The sequence below is a fragment of the Ictalurus furcatus genome, chromosome 10 (genome assembly GCF_023375685.1).
Source record: "Ictalurus furcatus strain D&B chromosome 10, Billie_1.0, whole genome shotgun sequence".
NCBI classification, from domain to species: domain Eukaryota; kingdom Metazoa; phylum Chordata; class Actinopteri; order Siluriformes; family Ictaluridae; genus Ictalurus; species Ictalurus furcatus.
The window spans coordinates 24,265,105-24,281,011 of NC_071264.1; the positions used below are offsets into that span (position 1 = coordinate 24,265,105).

Consider the following 15,907-nt stretch of genomic DNA (forward strand, 5'->3'; position numbering starts at 1 on the left):
CTGTATGCAACTGTAACTGTATGTTACTATGGTTACAGTTGTTCATAGACAGCACATTAATTTTGAACAATGATTAAACTGACTGGAACTACCTGTGGATTATATGGTTTGAACGCAGACCTTCCAGCCAATCAGAATTGAGTATCCAGACAGACCATGGCATAAGAGGAATAAATCACTTCAGGACGTGCTGTTATTGGAACACATCAGGATGTTAAACCACCCAGTTGTTTATTATTTTCCTATAATAGCATGCCCTGTCATGTTATATTCTATATCCAAAGGCAAGCCCCATCATAAAGTGTTCACTTCCTGAAGCCATTTTCTGGTTAAATGCTTTATGGATCAACAAGCTGTACGATTTCCCCCCTTTGATTAAATTGTAAATGACGACATTAGAAAGCACAAGAGTTCTTCCATTCATCATCCCTGCGCACTCCTGAATAGTTATTACTCTGAGATTCTGAGTTTTTCCAGGCCACAGTCTTAGCTAAGGTTAACAAGCAGGCTGTTTTGGTGAAAACTGGTCATTACTGAGCCACAGTGGTCCAGCAGATTTTGTGTTTATCCAATGCAGTAAGGAGTCTGTATTTAAATAGTATGTGTGAACAGCATTATGTGCTCCTACATTGCTATTACATCCCAAAATGAAAGGGGATAGTAACAGTGTTTTTAAGGAAACATTTATTTTTAAAAAGCTAGTCTGATGCTGAGACCTCAGAATGGCAAACTTGTACTTGGTTCAAAATCCAGTGCTATAAAAAGTGGTGTAACCTTTAAGTTGTTTAGATCAGGAGTGAAAGCTACAGTGATGGAGGCAGGAGGTTTTACGTGGCTTCTGAGCCATTCGGTTATGCTTAAGCCAAGAGCATGCAGGTGAATAGGGTAATCTTTTAGATAACACAATTCACTTTTGCTTGTTGATTGCTGATCTTATTTTTATATTGGAACTTTTTCTGCATACAGTTTCATACTTAATAAAACCAAAAATATAGTCGTTAGAATGAAAATATTTATTTCATTATGAAGATGTTCTAAAGAGAAAGACTTTTACAGAATGTTTTAATCAAGAAGATAACATGCACTGTTACAAAACCAATTTTATGCCAATTTCAGTATAAAATCTAATGTAAATTGTATTTGAACACATTTTTACTCTTCTGGAGGCCTAAGATCCAAACTCATCATGGCTATCAAGAGTATTTAGTACACGCCAAAACCTCATTTACATATTGTTACTACAACTACTTGTGACACTTGAATGTGGTCACAAAACGACCACTAACTGTGCACCAAATTTACAAATTTGCATTCTTAACTCTAGTCTAAAAAAGGAAAAAAAAGGAAACTACTTTTATTTTCATTAGTCAGAGATTATTTGTGGATCTACACTACCGGTCAAAAGTTCAGAGACACTTGAGTGAAATGTTTCTCATGATCTTAAAAACCTTTTGATCTGAAGGTGTGTGATTAAATGTTTGAAATCGGTGTTGTAGAAAAAATATAATTGTGCCAACATATTCATTTCTGTCATTAGAAAAACTAACATTTTATTCGCAAAAAATATTTTTTTGAACAGATGACTTGGAGCGAAATATTCCGAAAAGCAGCCAGTAAGTGTCCAGCATAGGTGGGAACTCCTTTAATACTGATTAAAAAGCATCTCAGGGGTATTCCTCAAGAAATCGGCTGAGAAAATTCCAAGACATTTCTAGAAATTCTAGGCGAAAAGGGTGTCTACTTTGAATATACTAAATACTAAATTATTTTTATTTATTTTGGATTTTTATATCACAACATAATTCCCATAGTTCCATTTGTGTTACTCAAGAGTTTTGATGACTTTATTATTATTCTAAAATGTGGAAAAAAAAAATAAAATAAAGAATGAGTGTGTCTAAACTTTTGACCGGTAGTATAGTTTTTCAGCCTATATAAATACTGTAACACATCTTTCCTGACTATTTCGCTCTTTCTTGTGTTCCTATCTATTGCGATTTTTCATGTCTTCCTGTTATTTTAGACAGAATTGTTTTTTGACTTCCTACAGAATTGGTCTCAGTCTGTTCATTTCAGCGCAGCTTTAAACATCTTTTCTGCCAAAGTATGAGAGTTCTGGTTGTACACTCAGGCTGGCAAAAAGAGTCTGGTCAGCCTCTAGCTAGTGGATTATACCATTATGTAGCAAAGTGGAACAAAGGGGCCCTCATTATTCTGTTTGAGTGTATGCCATTACACAAAAGAGGCCTGATAGGCTTCCATTGTCCACCGCTGCCATGGCTTAGTCCCGTTTGGCTTTGTGTGAAGCTTCTGGGTCTTAGAGCCAGTGTGAGGCTGAGGACATCCAAGGTCCTGTGAGAAAAGTGACTTTTGTTTGGGAAACACCAGCAGTCTAATAAGAAGCTAATGACTGTATTGTAATAATAATAATAAAAAAAACAGTGTTACATGTAGCTTGAGGTCTGAGACAAGAAGTTATGTAGTACATTGCAGGTTTATAAGTGTAGCAGAGTAAATTAATTTAAGTTGAATTTTATTTTGTCATTGCCAGAACAACCTGCTCTTCAGTTAAGTATTGTAATATTATACAGCACCATTAGAAAAATCTTTGTTCTTAGTTTCTCTTAGTGACCGCCATAGCATGTTTACTTCAGCATAATCACTGGTAACTTGATGACCAGTGATACAGTGCACAGGATAGTTGATATACAAGGTTGGAGACAAAGACTCCCATCCTGCTCGAGCCCTTTGTTACTGGATGGTTTGGGCCATCTAGTGGTAAAAATGCTGAACTCTGCATATTCAGAGGATGAAGTGGACCATTGAGGAGTGTTATGTTTACTGCTAAGGTTAATGTTGGAATTCACTTACATGTAATTGGCTAATTAGTCATAATTGAACCCTGTATAATTGTGTCCTTAATAAAAACTAGCTAAAAAGAATATATAAATTGAACAACATATACATGTTTTGAATTTGAATATAAACACATGGGGTATATGTTTACAAATTTTAAAAAATATTTCAAAAATTATTTTCATCCCCACAATTAATATTTGGTGCAGGAAAGAATAAGAGCACTGCGCCTTGTGTAACGTCTACACTATATGGTCAGAAGTTTCTGGACACCTGACCTGATCTACATGAGCATCCTATTTGCTGTTATAATAACCTTCACTGTTCTGGGAAGGCTTTCCACTAGATTTTGGTTCATGGCTGTGGGGATTTGTGATCATTCAGCCACATGAGCATTAGTGAGGTCAGGCACTGATGCTGGGTGAGGAGACCTGGCGTGCAGTCGCTGTTCCAGGTCGTCCCAAAAGTGTTCAGTGGGGTTGAAGTCAGGGCTCTGTGCAGAAGAACTTGAGTTCTTCTACTCCAATGTTGGTAAACCATGTTTTCATGGAGCCTGCTTTGTGTACAGGGGCATTTCCATGCTGGAACATGTTTAGACCTCTTAGTTTCAGTGAAGGGGACCTTCTGATCAGAAGGTTGCGAGTTCAAATCCCTGCACCACCAAAATGCCACTGCTGGGCCCTTAACCCTCAACATCTCAGTTGTAAGAATGAGATAACTATAACTCGCTCTGGATAAGGGCGTCTGCCAAATGCTGTAAATGTAAATGTAATTCTACAGCATACAAAGACATCCCTGACAGTTGTATGCTTGCAACTTTATGGCAACAGTTTGGGGAAGAACCACATATAGGTGTGATGATCATATAGTGTATCAAAGGGCACTTTTCCAAGCAGAACATTTAAACTGTTTTATATTTGTATGTTTTTCATATTCTTAGATGAGGGTCACGGGCCCAGCAGTGGCAATTTGACAGTGTTGGGATTTGAGCTCACAACCTTCTGATCAGTAGTCCACTGGTTACTGGTTGCAGAACTTCTCTGGTTTCCTCCCACCTCCCAAAAATGCCAGATGGTAGCTTATTGGCTAACATATATTACCCCTGGGTGTGCATGAGTGTGTGAATGTATGTGTGCATGGTGCCCTACAACGAACTGGTGTCCCGTCCACGGTGTATTTCTGCCTTACTCCCAGTGTTTCAGGGATAGACTCAAGATACGCCGTGACCTTGACCAGGATAAAGGGCTTACTGAAACTGAATGAGCGGGTATATACACCTAGGATAGATTCACAGTCCATTGTACGGCACCACGTGCACACATTCACACCTAGGGGGCAATTTAGTGTAACCAGTACACCTACCAGCATGGTTTTCAGATGTGCGAGGTGTTAAGCACCACATCCACTAACTGCACACACAGATGATCAGATTGCACATTTCATTTAGCCACTTTAAATAGGATCCAAGAGTATTACCATTTCAGATTACTCTATACCAATGTAATAACTTACTATTCTTATTAACTTATTACACAGAGAGGTTTCAGCCTTTGTGCGATCTGGCTACTCATGCCTTCACTCAGAATCCAATTACAACCTGCAAAGCTGGACAAACCTCAGTGTAGGGGAAATCAGTGAAATTTAATTACTCAAGGAGAAACATGACATTGTGTATTCTTTAAGCATAATGTAATTCTCGCTATATCCTGTGAAGCAAACATGACTAGCATTTCCCCCTGAAAGCTACAGGAGTGCAAATGGAATACAGAAGGAACATTATTTAGATAAATTTACTAACCCCCCTGTGTATTAGAGAAATGGTTGGTTCCATTGCCTAGGTGAGTGCAGTGGGTCCACAGGATTGGCTGCTCTGTGTGAGCCCATTGTTTTGGTGGGTATTTTTGGGAACAGAGTAATCCAGTAAAGGGCAGTAACTTCTTTAAAGTACATCTCTATGCACATTAAAACCAACTTGTTTGGAGGAACTGATTGACTCATTCAACTGAGCAGGTATTTCATCACATTGACTGCATGCTTGGTGTAATAGTAATGTCTTGGGGGTAAAGTATCTTTTATAGTAATATCCAAACATAATATATCTCTGCATTAATTTTAGATGTACTTTTAAATGTTAGGATATATTTTTGAGAATGAGACGTGGAGAACCTTTCAGTTTGAAGTTGTTTAAGGTTGTTTAATGTATAGGATATGACATGAAAGTCAAAATGCAGTAGATTTAAGGACTGTTAATGATTATCATTGCAGTCATGGCACTGTGTATTAACTGTAAAATGATATTTAGAGCATATGGACAACACCGAAAAGAAAATTATTGTGTATATAAACACCTCAAGGACCACCCAGTTTCTGGACACCTCAACTGTAGCATGTACTCCTTTTTTTTTTTAACTCAAATCATAGCTACGATTATAGATCTGTAATAGTAAATAGTAAATAGTAAATAACATTTACTAAATATAAATGAACCATCATGTTTTTGTTGTTCCTCTCGAGCTGTCCTTAGGTGCTCTGGCACCTGTCACATCACGAGAGCAGTAGTGAAGGTCTGTCCTCACAGGATTTAAGATGCTGCCACATTCACACGTTGCAGTAGAGTGCTTCCCCGCCATTTCCCCCCAGCATTTTAAGTAGAACCGTCTCAATAATACCTTGTATTTTATCTAAGAAATATCATGACTGACTGAGAGATTCTGTTTGAACTAACACATTTGTGTTTTTCTCTGCTAATGGGCCATGTGTTGTTTAACCTCCATAACCTGTCTAGAAAAAGACACAATATGAAGGAGACCTCAAACCTCAGAGGGACATGACCTTAGAAACATTCTTTCTCTTTCTTGCTCGTCTGCTCTTTCTGCATCTCTTTTATAGTCATATATCCTTGGGTTAGGCAGACTTGTGCTAATCTGCTACTTTGGATGATGACTCAGTCCTCGCATACACTCCTCCACAGTCTCACGTAAACATTGTGATCCTAAAGTTTGCCAGAATGAAGTCTGGGCCTTCAGCAAATGCGATATCCCGGGCTAGTTTCTCCAAAATGATTATATGGATGTCTCTAACATTGATATCAGAGAAATGTGATTGGTGAACAGAAATTGATGGCTAGTCGTGATATTAGATGGAAGGGATATAATAGAATCCCTATCAAGGACTGAGCAACTATTGTACACATACTTGCACACATTTGTACTTTTATTGGACAATCTTAAGGTTTCTACTAGGTGTTTTGGGGGCAATAGAAAACAATAGAGTAAATAATCCATCTCGTTCTCGATCATTACACATTCGATTGTATTTCCATGCAGTTTCTCAATAACTGCTGATGTCTTGTTACAGATGTGTCAGTGATGCCAGCTGTTAAATTTCAGCCTAAATGGAGATCAACACTAGAGGGTGTGTCACACTGTGTAATCACCTGATACTGATAGACTGCATGAATCTACAATCTGGGCTAGAAAGAAGTCAGCCCCAGCCTCACTTCTTCAGACCACTGTGTTGTGCTAGGTTCCATTAAAGTGAAAAAGAATCAGTTTTAAGACATTTGCTAGCATGTTTGCCTCAAACCTCCATGGTTGGGGGTTTGATTCCCGCCTCTGTCCTGTGTGCGCGGCACTTGCATGTTCTCCCAGTGATTTGGGGGTTTCCTCCGGGTACTCTTGTTCCCTCTCCCAGTCCGAAGACATGCATTGTAGGCTGATTGCCATTTCCAAATTGTCTGTAGTGTATGAGTGTGTGTGATTGTGCCCTGTGATGAGTTGGCACCCTGTCCAGGGTGTCCCCCGCCTCGTGCCCCGAGTCCCCTGGCATAGGCTCCAGGCGTCCCATGACCTTGTGCAGGATAAGCAGTACAGAAAATGGATGAAAGGATGGAAGACATTTGTTAACATTCTGATGTGGATGTCAGAAATGAAACCTGATGTCTTTTTATGATTGAAAGACCTAGAGGCTTAGCCCTAATAGTCTGTTTATATCAGTAACCCCTGTGAACAGACCTTACATTTTCAGCAGTTTTGCCATTAAAATGACATGAAAATATAAATCGTTATGAACATATATAATTGCTTTATCACTATTATGCCTTAATTTAACTCTTGTTTATAAGCATGGGGACTGAGACTAATGAGCAGTTAAGGTGAGCATTTGAAAGTCACTTAGAGATACAAGTTAAATTAAATATCTGATATTGAGAAGTGAGCATGTGCTTTGCGGTCTGACAGAATTTGTGCCCTGTCGCCAGTAAGCTGTGTTGTGATTATGCTTGCATTTATTTGTCTGCTGTCTCTGTGGTTCTATTGAGCAAATTGTCCAGGCTCATGTCTGCTCTGTATCCCACACACAGGCTGCTGAGGCTACCACATAACTAAACGATGACTCAGGTTATTTAACTAGTTTATTTAAGGGTTTTCCCTGACCGCAGCACAAATTTGAAATATCTGTCCCCGGGTACCTGTGTAGGTAGCCTTCTCTTTAATTAATTGATGACTTTTTTCACTTGTAACACTCAGAAGACCAACATGTGTAGCTCCACCATTGTTTATAAACCATTAGCCAACCAGAGAAGCAGATTATAGCACTTGTTATGACTGGACACCCTCTGTTGCTAGAGTTAAATCTCTAGCATAATCCTCCTATTGACCAGGACACACACACACACACACCATCAGTTCCCCACAGTTTGTGGATGATATAGGGGTGTGATCCTCCGAGTATGGTGCTTTGCTTTGTTTGTGTATGCTTTGGCAATACAAATGTACAATTATTTGTCATGCTAATAAAGCACATGAAAACTAAAAACCGAAACTGTACCTGTGTGTTTGTGTGTGTGTGTGTGTGTGTGTGTGTGAGTGTGAGTGTGGGAGGGAGTAGGGGGTAGAGGCTGATTGTCTATTGGTCAGGCTACACTTGACTTGATGTATTATTCTGAGTGTTGGGAGTTGCTGGTGGGAATTCTTTAGGACTCTCAGCTCCAGAATGTTCTGGTGTTCATGGAACTCTTGCTGGCTAGAAGAAAAGCACAAATTTACTTTCATCTTTATTTGCAGAACTTGAAAATGAAGTAATAGGAATATTTGTCATGCAGTAATTATTTGGTAAGTGGGATTTTTTTGTAATTCATTAACAGTCCTTAGACTTTGGTCTCGTAGTACAACCCCAATTCCAAAAAAGTTGGGACACTGTGTAAAATGTAAATAAATATAAATGAAAACAGAATGCAAGGATTTGCAAATCTCATAAATTCATATGTTATTCACAACAGAACATATCAAATGTTTAAACTGAGTAAATGTACCATTTTAAGAAAAAAAAAAAATGAGTCAATTTTGAATTTGATGACCGCAAAAGTTGATCTCAAAAAAGTTGGGACGGGGCAACAAAAGGCTGGAAAAGTAAGTGTTACTGAAAAGAAACAGTTTAAACAGGTTAATTGGCAACAGGTCAGTAACATGATTGGGTATAATAAGAGTATCTTAGAGAGGCAGAGTCTTACAGAAGTAAAGATGGGCAGAGGTTCACCAATCTGAAAAAAACTGCATCTACAATTTGTGGAACAATTTCAGAATAATGTTCCTCAACATAAAATTATGAGAAAACTATGAATATCTCATCATCTACAATGCATAATATAATCAAAAGATTCCGAGAATCAGGAGAAATCTCTGTGTGCAAGGGACAAGGATGAAAATCAGTATTGCATGCCTGTGATCTTCAGGCCCTCAGGCGGCACTGCATTAAAAGCAGGCATGACTCTGTAATGGAAATCACTGCATGGGCTCAGAAACACCTCCAGAACTCATTGTTGGTGAACACAGTTCGCCGTTCCATCCACAAATGCTGGTTAAAGCTCTATCATGCAAAGAAGAATCCATATGTGAACATGATCTAGAAATGCCACCGTCTTCTCTGGGCCAAAGCTCATTTAAAATGGACTAAGGCAAAGTGGAAAACTGTTCTTTGGTCAGACGAATCAAAATTTAAAATTCTTTTTGGAAACCATGAACGTCATGTCCTCTAAACTAAAGAGGACTAAAGAGGAGAGGGACCATCCGGCTTTTTTATCAGCGCTCAGTTCAAAAGCCTGAGTCTCTGATGGTATGGAGGTGCATTAGTGCCTATGGAATGGGCAGCTTGAACATCTGGAAAGGCACCCTCAATTCTGAAAGGTATATCCATGTTTTAGAGCAACATATGCTTCCATCCAGATTCCATCAAATCTTTACTTCTGAGAGACTCTGCTTCTATAAGATACTCTATTGAAACCCAATCATGTTACTGACCTGTTGCCAATTAACCTAATTAGTTGCGAAATGTTCCTCCAGCTGTTTCTTTTTAGTAACACTTACTTAGAGTATGGCCATATGGTGGCGTGATCTGACATCTAGATATTTGATGGTACTGTACAGGATAACTCATAGTTAACCGTTTTCACTTTGAAAACAGTTGTGAAGTTGAGAAAATGGTAGGCACCTGATTAAACCTTTTAATTTTTTTTTTTTGGTATAGAAGATTTTTAGCCATCTAGGCTATCATGAGACATGCATTATTTTGCTATGCTTTCAGTGCAAGCATTCACACCACAAAGCTGAGCTAATTACAGTGCTCTAGTACTATGAATGTCTTGTATTATGTAACAATAAGGAATTCTGCCTTTCTGCACAATCGCAAAACTAGAAACAGGAAGTAATGTGACAAGATGAACTGATCATGTTGCTCAACGCACAGTACCAAGAGCTCATAGCTTTCACACCTGAAGTGGACTGTACCATGGTTTGGTGGAAGTTGGTTCTCTGGACTGTTCCCAGTCTTGAAAATGTGTCTTGTTCACACACTACATATGTCAGCAGGGTAGTATTCTGAAAACACCTTAATTCCTAAGTGATTTAGTTTTATAAGCTCATACTTCAACTATCATGTGGAGATGTTGAAATTTACGCTTACATGAGCAGTTTCTTTTCCTCTATGCTGTACAGGAAGATTAAATGGTGGATATTGTAACACAAACAATGCCTGCAGAAAGTGACATACACGTGGCCAGAAGCTTTCTAACGAAGATTGTGCAAAGTTCTATGAGGTATCTTGTAGTAATTGGCCCCTCCCTAGTTTTCCATGACTCCCAAGTTGCATGAGCCTTTACTGTGTAGTGTAGCATCCACCCATACTCCACCATCAACTATACTGCCATGTGGTGTAGCTGTGCTGTTAATGAGCAAGCAAGGGATTATTCTGATTCCCAAGAAGCCATTTTTATTAGATTGCTTGAAACTAGTAATAATCTATGCAGTAGCATTTGTATTATTTAATAAATGAATCTTTTATTTATTTATTTATTTATTTATAATTCAAAGAGACATTGCTGCATTATGTTTGGTTGATGGTTCTGTCTAATAATGTGTCGTATTTCCTTCCTTATCTTGCATGCTCCTCAGGAAGAATCGGGTCAAAGGGTATGTGTGTTGCAAATCAGTAAATATTTACAGTAATTGTCTTTTATTATTAGGATGTTATTCTACAGATACTTATATAAACCTTCAGGCATGCATATGCAAGTGATCAGGGAATCAGCTGCCTTCCTACTTTATCTTGGTAGTGTCAAAGCATATTGTTGAGTGCAACGTTTGCATCCCTTTTGATTCGATGAAAAAAATATCAAATAAAAAAGGGAAGCCATACTTCCAATTTATCTAAACATAATTCAATGTTCTTGTAATGGTGTTTCCTATTGAAAAACTCTTAGAGGTATCACAAGTATCTGCCCAAACATTACAGCAGTTGAATGAGAAATTTTCCTTATAAGCAAGCTGAAAAGTACTACATTTTTTTATATCTTACAGTGGTGCTTGAAAGTTTGTGAACCTAAATATGACCTAAAACATCATCAGATTTTCACACAAGTCCTAAAAGTAAACAAAGAGAACCCAATGAAACAAATGAGACAAAATATTATAAAATGATCCAATATTACATGTCTGTGAGTGGCAAAAGTATGCAAACCTCTAGGATTAGCAGTTAATTTGAAGGTGAAATTAGAGTCAGTTATATGTTCATGCGTCCACCATCAGGAGAACACTCGTTTCACTGCTGCAGTGTCCGGTGTAAAATTTTAGCAGCTTATAGAGCTTACAAACTTCAGTTTTGTCGTCATTCCACACAAGAGACATTATCTTTACCCACAGCATGAAATCGATGTGTTTTCCAGCCCTCTTTTTATTGACAGGATATAATCGGCCCTGATCATTGGATGTTTTTACACTATTGGCCGATGGCAGATAGCATGAAAAATAGCCTTTATCGGCCAATACATCGGTGCATCTCTACCTAAAACAGATAATCTTGATCTTTCAAGAGAAGAGTATAAAAAGATATTAAAGTGTTTAGAGACACTATTACTAACAGTAAAAACCCATGGTTCATAAATGAGACAAATCATCAGCAGATGACCTAAAAATTGTTGGAATAGAGAAAACATTATTTCGATTGTTTAATATTAATATCTTTAAACAGCCTTTTTGACTTGCTTATGATAATGAAGAGCCATCTGTAATACCAAATTCACTTGAAAGGTCTTATTGGTTTCATCATTTCACAGCGAGGGTATGGAAACTTTTGCACTCAAATGTATCTTTTAAACCACTCTTATCTGTTTACCTTTTAGGAAGAATGAACCTTTTTGCAGACCTCACACTTGGAATTCTTCCAAAGTCTCTGAGAATTCCTCAGAAGTTCATGAGACTGAAGATGCTGCTATGCTTGAACCTGTGTGGCAGACAAAGCATGATGCAGGGTGAGAAATTTCCATCAAAAACGGTGTTTCACTGTGGCCCTTTTAATTAAAAAATGTATTGAATTGTTCGTCATAAAGTAGCAATATTCCTGTTTATTCTTTCAGTTCATCCTCAAATGACTTCATCAGTTGTTGGGGCCAGACAAATCTGCAGTACGCGTCATGCCAGTTCAGCTCAGTGGGCAACATGGAACTTCTAGAGCGCTCCTCCAACACGCATCACATTGGAGCAGAAATGTTACCAACCATGAGAGTTGGTGATAAAGATAACTCTGGATATAGAGCATTTTCCTCTAGCACACCTGAACAGTGTTTGTCAGAAAGTACCGCCTCATCGGAGTGTATGTTTTATCAGGGCAGCCAAAGTGAACACAGCACGTACGTACAGATTCCTGTGAGTAATGAAGGTTGTATCAGCCATAAGATCGAGGACCAGGCTGGATCCAGATTCTTCTCCTCTGGGAGGTTGAATATTAACCCTGTGTGGCATGTTCCAGAGAAGTCTTCAGCAGCTTACTTGCCACCCCCTCCAGCGCCACCTTTACGCAATGACAGTTTCACAGCAACTAAAGTTCATGAAAAGGGATTAGGGATCCCATACTCGCATGGACCACCTGCACATTCCCATCAGAAATCCCATAGTAGAGTTACAGACAGGCAGGCTGATAACTATCATTTTAGTGAACAAGGACTCCAATCACAACATAGCTACAACCCACCATCTAAAAAAGATTTTTTCCAAGTACAGCTATCAGCTGAGGACCACTGCCCAAACGAGTTGAATACCACAAAGCTTTATTCCTTATCTAGTACTGATGTAAGACAAGGCCAGAACCCCTTTTCTTGTCAGCTTCAGCATCACCGGCAGCATAGTGATGAGAGTCCCTTCTACCTTTATCCCAGGAATACGTTTGCACCCAAGATGCAGAGTGTTGGCATCTACTACCGCAGCCTGCAGAATCTTCCCACTAATGTGGGTTTCCAGAAGCAAACTGGAAGTGCCACAGGGTCTCTGTCTAGTGCAGCTCCTGACAACAGCTCTGGTGGAATGGCTAATTATCGATACTATTGCATCGCTTCTGAGGAGTCCACACACGGGATCTCAGATGGAGTTGGAGAGCATAAATGGAGGCCAGAATCAGAGCCTATCCATGCTAGCAGTGACAGGAACCTAGCAAACTATCAAAGAACGATAAAATTAAAGTACCCTCTAACTTCCCTGCAGGCATCTGAGAACAAAAGCTACAAACACACAGTCAGTCCTCCAAAATTAGAAGCTCCAAGTCCAGCAATTGTGAAGCCCAACTCTGGAAAAAAAGAGAAGGATAATCAATGGAGTAAGGATGGAGGAATTTCTGAGAACCACCTCAACAACATTGTGAACCAACAGGCAGAGCAGAGATCTCTTACCACCAGAGCACACAAAGATACACAAAATGACCCTTGGATCTCCAAGAATGGACATAAAATCTGCCCTCAGAAGACCCCATTGTTACATTCTTTAGCTCAGGAGAACAGGATTCTGGCTGACAGTAACATGATTACAACAAAAGGATGCGCACTGCAAGAAAAACCTTATCCCATAAGTAGCAAGCAAGGAAGACGAAGTGACCGCTATGCCACTACTTTGCTCAATGAGATCCAAGAAAAGAGAGCCCAGCTTCAAAAGAGCCGGAGTGCTGCTAACCTAAATTGTCCTAGAGAATCTGAGGAGGACCTAGGGGTCTGGAAGTCTACAGAGACATCGACATCCTCTTCAGATGGATCTTTTACAAGCACCTACAAAGACCACCTGAAAGAGGCACAAGCTCGAGTTCTACAGGCCACATCATTTAAAAGGAGAGATCTGGAGCTTCCAGGGAATGAAACATTTCAAGGTCAGTTAGGCACAAAATCAGATTCTACCAATGGCCATGTATCCCGCATTGGAAGTCGAAAGCGTTTCCCCCTGGACAAAAGGGTCCATTCTTTCTCAGAGCCTGACAAGATCAATGAAGTGGGTGTAGAAGAAAAAGCCTCACAACAAGCAACTCTTGGCTCCTTTGTAGATAGATTTAAGTTCTTTGAAGGAGCTTCTAGACCAACATTCTCCAAGCCCATCCCAAGGAAATCCCAACTGAACCCCAGTGAAAGCATCGGTGGAGGAGAAAGTAGGTTTACTTTGCTTGTAGGTGAAAATGATAGAAAGTCTACATCAAAACAGCAATTCAGTAACACCACAGCTGAAGAACAGCAGCGACTAGGCACTTTTGCAGAGTATGAGGCAACATGGAACTTGCAGAGGAAGTCAATAGGAGGAAGAACATCCAGCAGATATCACTCTGCAGAGAACATTTTGGATTCAGGGAAAGAAGAAGGCAACAACATGGTGTGCATCCATGAAAGATCCAGGTCCTCTCCTTCCGCAGATTTTCATGGGGAAGTAAGTTATTATAATTTTTTGGTTATCCAGTAAACAATGCCTGAGCTGAGACATTCAGACATGAATGTCTGTTACTGGGCCTGTTATTGGTATGAATTTTGTTGTTACTGGTCTGTCTTGATTTTGTCTCGTTGATTTGGTATATAAGGTTGACATCTTGCATATTACTGCAATAGTCGTCTTTGTTCCGTTATGCTTATTATAGACAATTTAAAAAAAAAAAAAATCTTTTTTTGTGTTCATAGGGTGTGCTTTTATGCTTCAATCTCAGATATTGCAATTAAGTTGAGTTTCTTTTTGCATAATAAAAACTGTCATTGCACTACTGCCATTCTCGCTGATGATAAGATAATGATAATGATTGAATTACCACTTAAACAGAAGAGCTGTTACAGAGAAAAAGAGTACAATTATTATAATAATAGAATACATTTTAGGTGATTATACTTTAGTTGTAATGGGGGCAATTCTGCACTATTTCTCGAATTTAGCAAACATACACTGTTAGTGGTAGGATATTAAATCCTTTATAGGTTGACTCTGTAGCTTTCCTTTCCTATACTGTAAATGTTGGTTGTTGTTAACCTGTTGCTTTCTTTGCTGCAAAGTAATTTAGAAATCCTAATCCACAATGCTATTCTGATAAAGGGCTCAGTGTGTGTTAACTTATTGTTAACTGATGTTTCCTTCCCTTTTCCCCTCTAGAAAATCAGTCTGTCTACAGAGAAGCCTGTGGCAGCATCTCATCCAGAACACACACTAGACCCAGAGAAAATTCATAGTGAAAGGTTAGACTCTATCTTAACTTGTCCAAAATCTGTTTAAGATACCAAATAAATTATAATGATGCTAGTATTTCTGGTGTTCTAGCTACTATACCTCATTTAACATGACCACAGCTCTGAAGAAACATGAGCAAGGGACAGCACTGTCTAAATGGTTAAATGTAAATGTAGCGTGAAATCTAGACTTTGTGACTGAAGGAAAATCCAATTCTAGGGCAATATTTTAAATCCAGCTTTTGTATAATGTTCTCTTCTCAGGTCGACATTTCTGTATTCTAAATTCTTTATTCTAATATTTTCAGATACTGGATTTTTGATTTCCATGAGCTGTAAGCCATAATCATCAAAATTAAAACAAAAAAAGGCTTGAAATATTTCAGTTTATGTGTAATGAATCTAGAATATATGAAAGTTCCACTTTTTGAATTAAATTACGGAAAAAAATGAACTTTTCCACGATATTCAAATTTTTTGAGCTGTACCTGTATAATATAGTTATACCAATAGTGTAATATATTGTATGCAATGTATGTGGATAACAACAACAACAACAACAACAATAATAATAATAATAATAATTCTTTATGCTCTAATTAATGCTGAGCCCTGCCAATGTATACCTAATAACTTTTCTACATATGTCTAAAAAAACAGACTCTTAAAATACAGTAAATCAATCTTCCATTTTTTCCCCCAGTTCTGTCTTATTTTGTTGAAACCTTATTATAACTTTAAAATACCAGCTTTCTATTGTTCAATTCTAAAACATATTATTCAGGAACTTCTATGAATTATTCAATAACTATAGCACAGCTAATTTCAAAAAGTACGTGTTTGGGCGCTAAGTAATGCTTAATATTTGGACGTACTTTGGATTAAAGGAGAGTTAATATCTTCTCCTCTCTTCTGTGCTGCCATGAACACTGTAATGTAGATTCCAGGTTGAATAGCAGGCTAGCAGGCTATGTGTCTGGTGGTAAGTGTGTCAGTTTAGCCAGTTGAAGCTGCTTGGACTGCCAGCGACAGAAACTTTTTAGCTCCACC

General features: G+C 38.5%; 1 protein-coding gene and 1 long non-coding RNA gene across 3 annotated transcripts in view; one reads left to right on the forward strand and one right to left on the reverse strand.

Moving 5' to 3' along the window:
- shroom2b (shroom family member 2b) overlaps positions 1-15,907 on the forward strand; it is a 28,632-nt gene that overhangs the window by 8,657 nt on the left and 4,068 nt on the right. For both annotated transcript variants that reach the window (XM_053634973.1, XM_053634974.1), the window contains exons 3-5: positions 11,528-11,656; positions 11,762-14,078; positions 14,784-14,866. In XM_053634973.1, the coding sequence (XP_053490948.1) occupies positions 11,528-11,656; positions 11,762-14,078; positions 14,784-14,866 (2,529 nt within the window). The remainder of the gene's footprint in view (positions 1-11,527; positions 11,657-11,761; positions 14,079-14,783; positions 14,867-15,907) is intronic.
- LOC128613846 (uncharacterized) lies at positions 4,019-15,157 on the reverse strand. The gene is made up of 3 exons (XR_008386953.1): positions 14,958-15,157; positions 11,521-11,628; positions 4,019-7,878 (listed from the first exon to the last, which is right to left on the reverse strand). It is a non-coding gene; the product is annotated as an uncharacterized LOC128613846 (long non-coding RNA).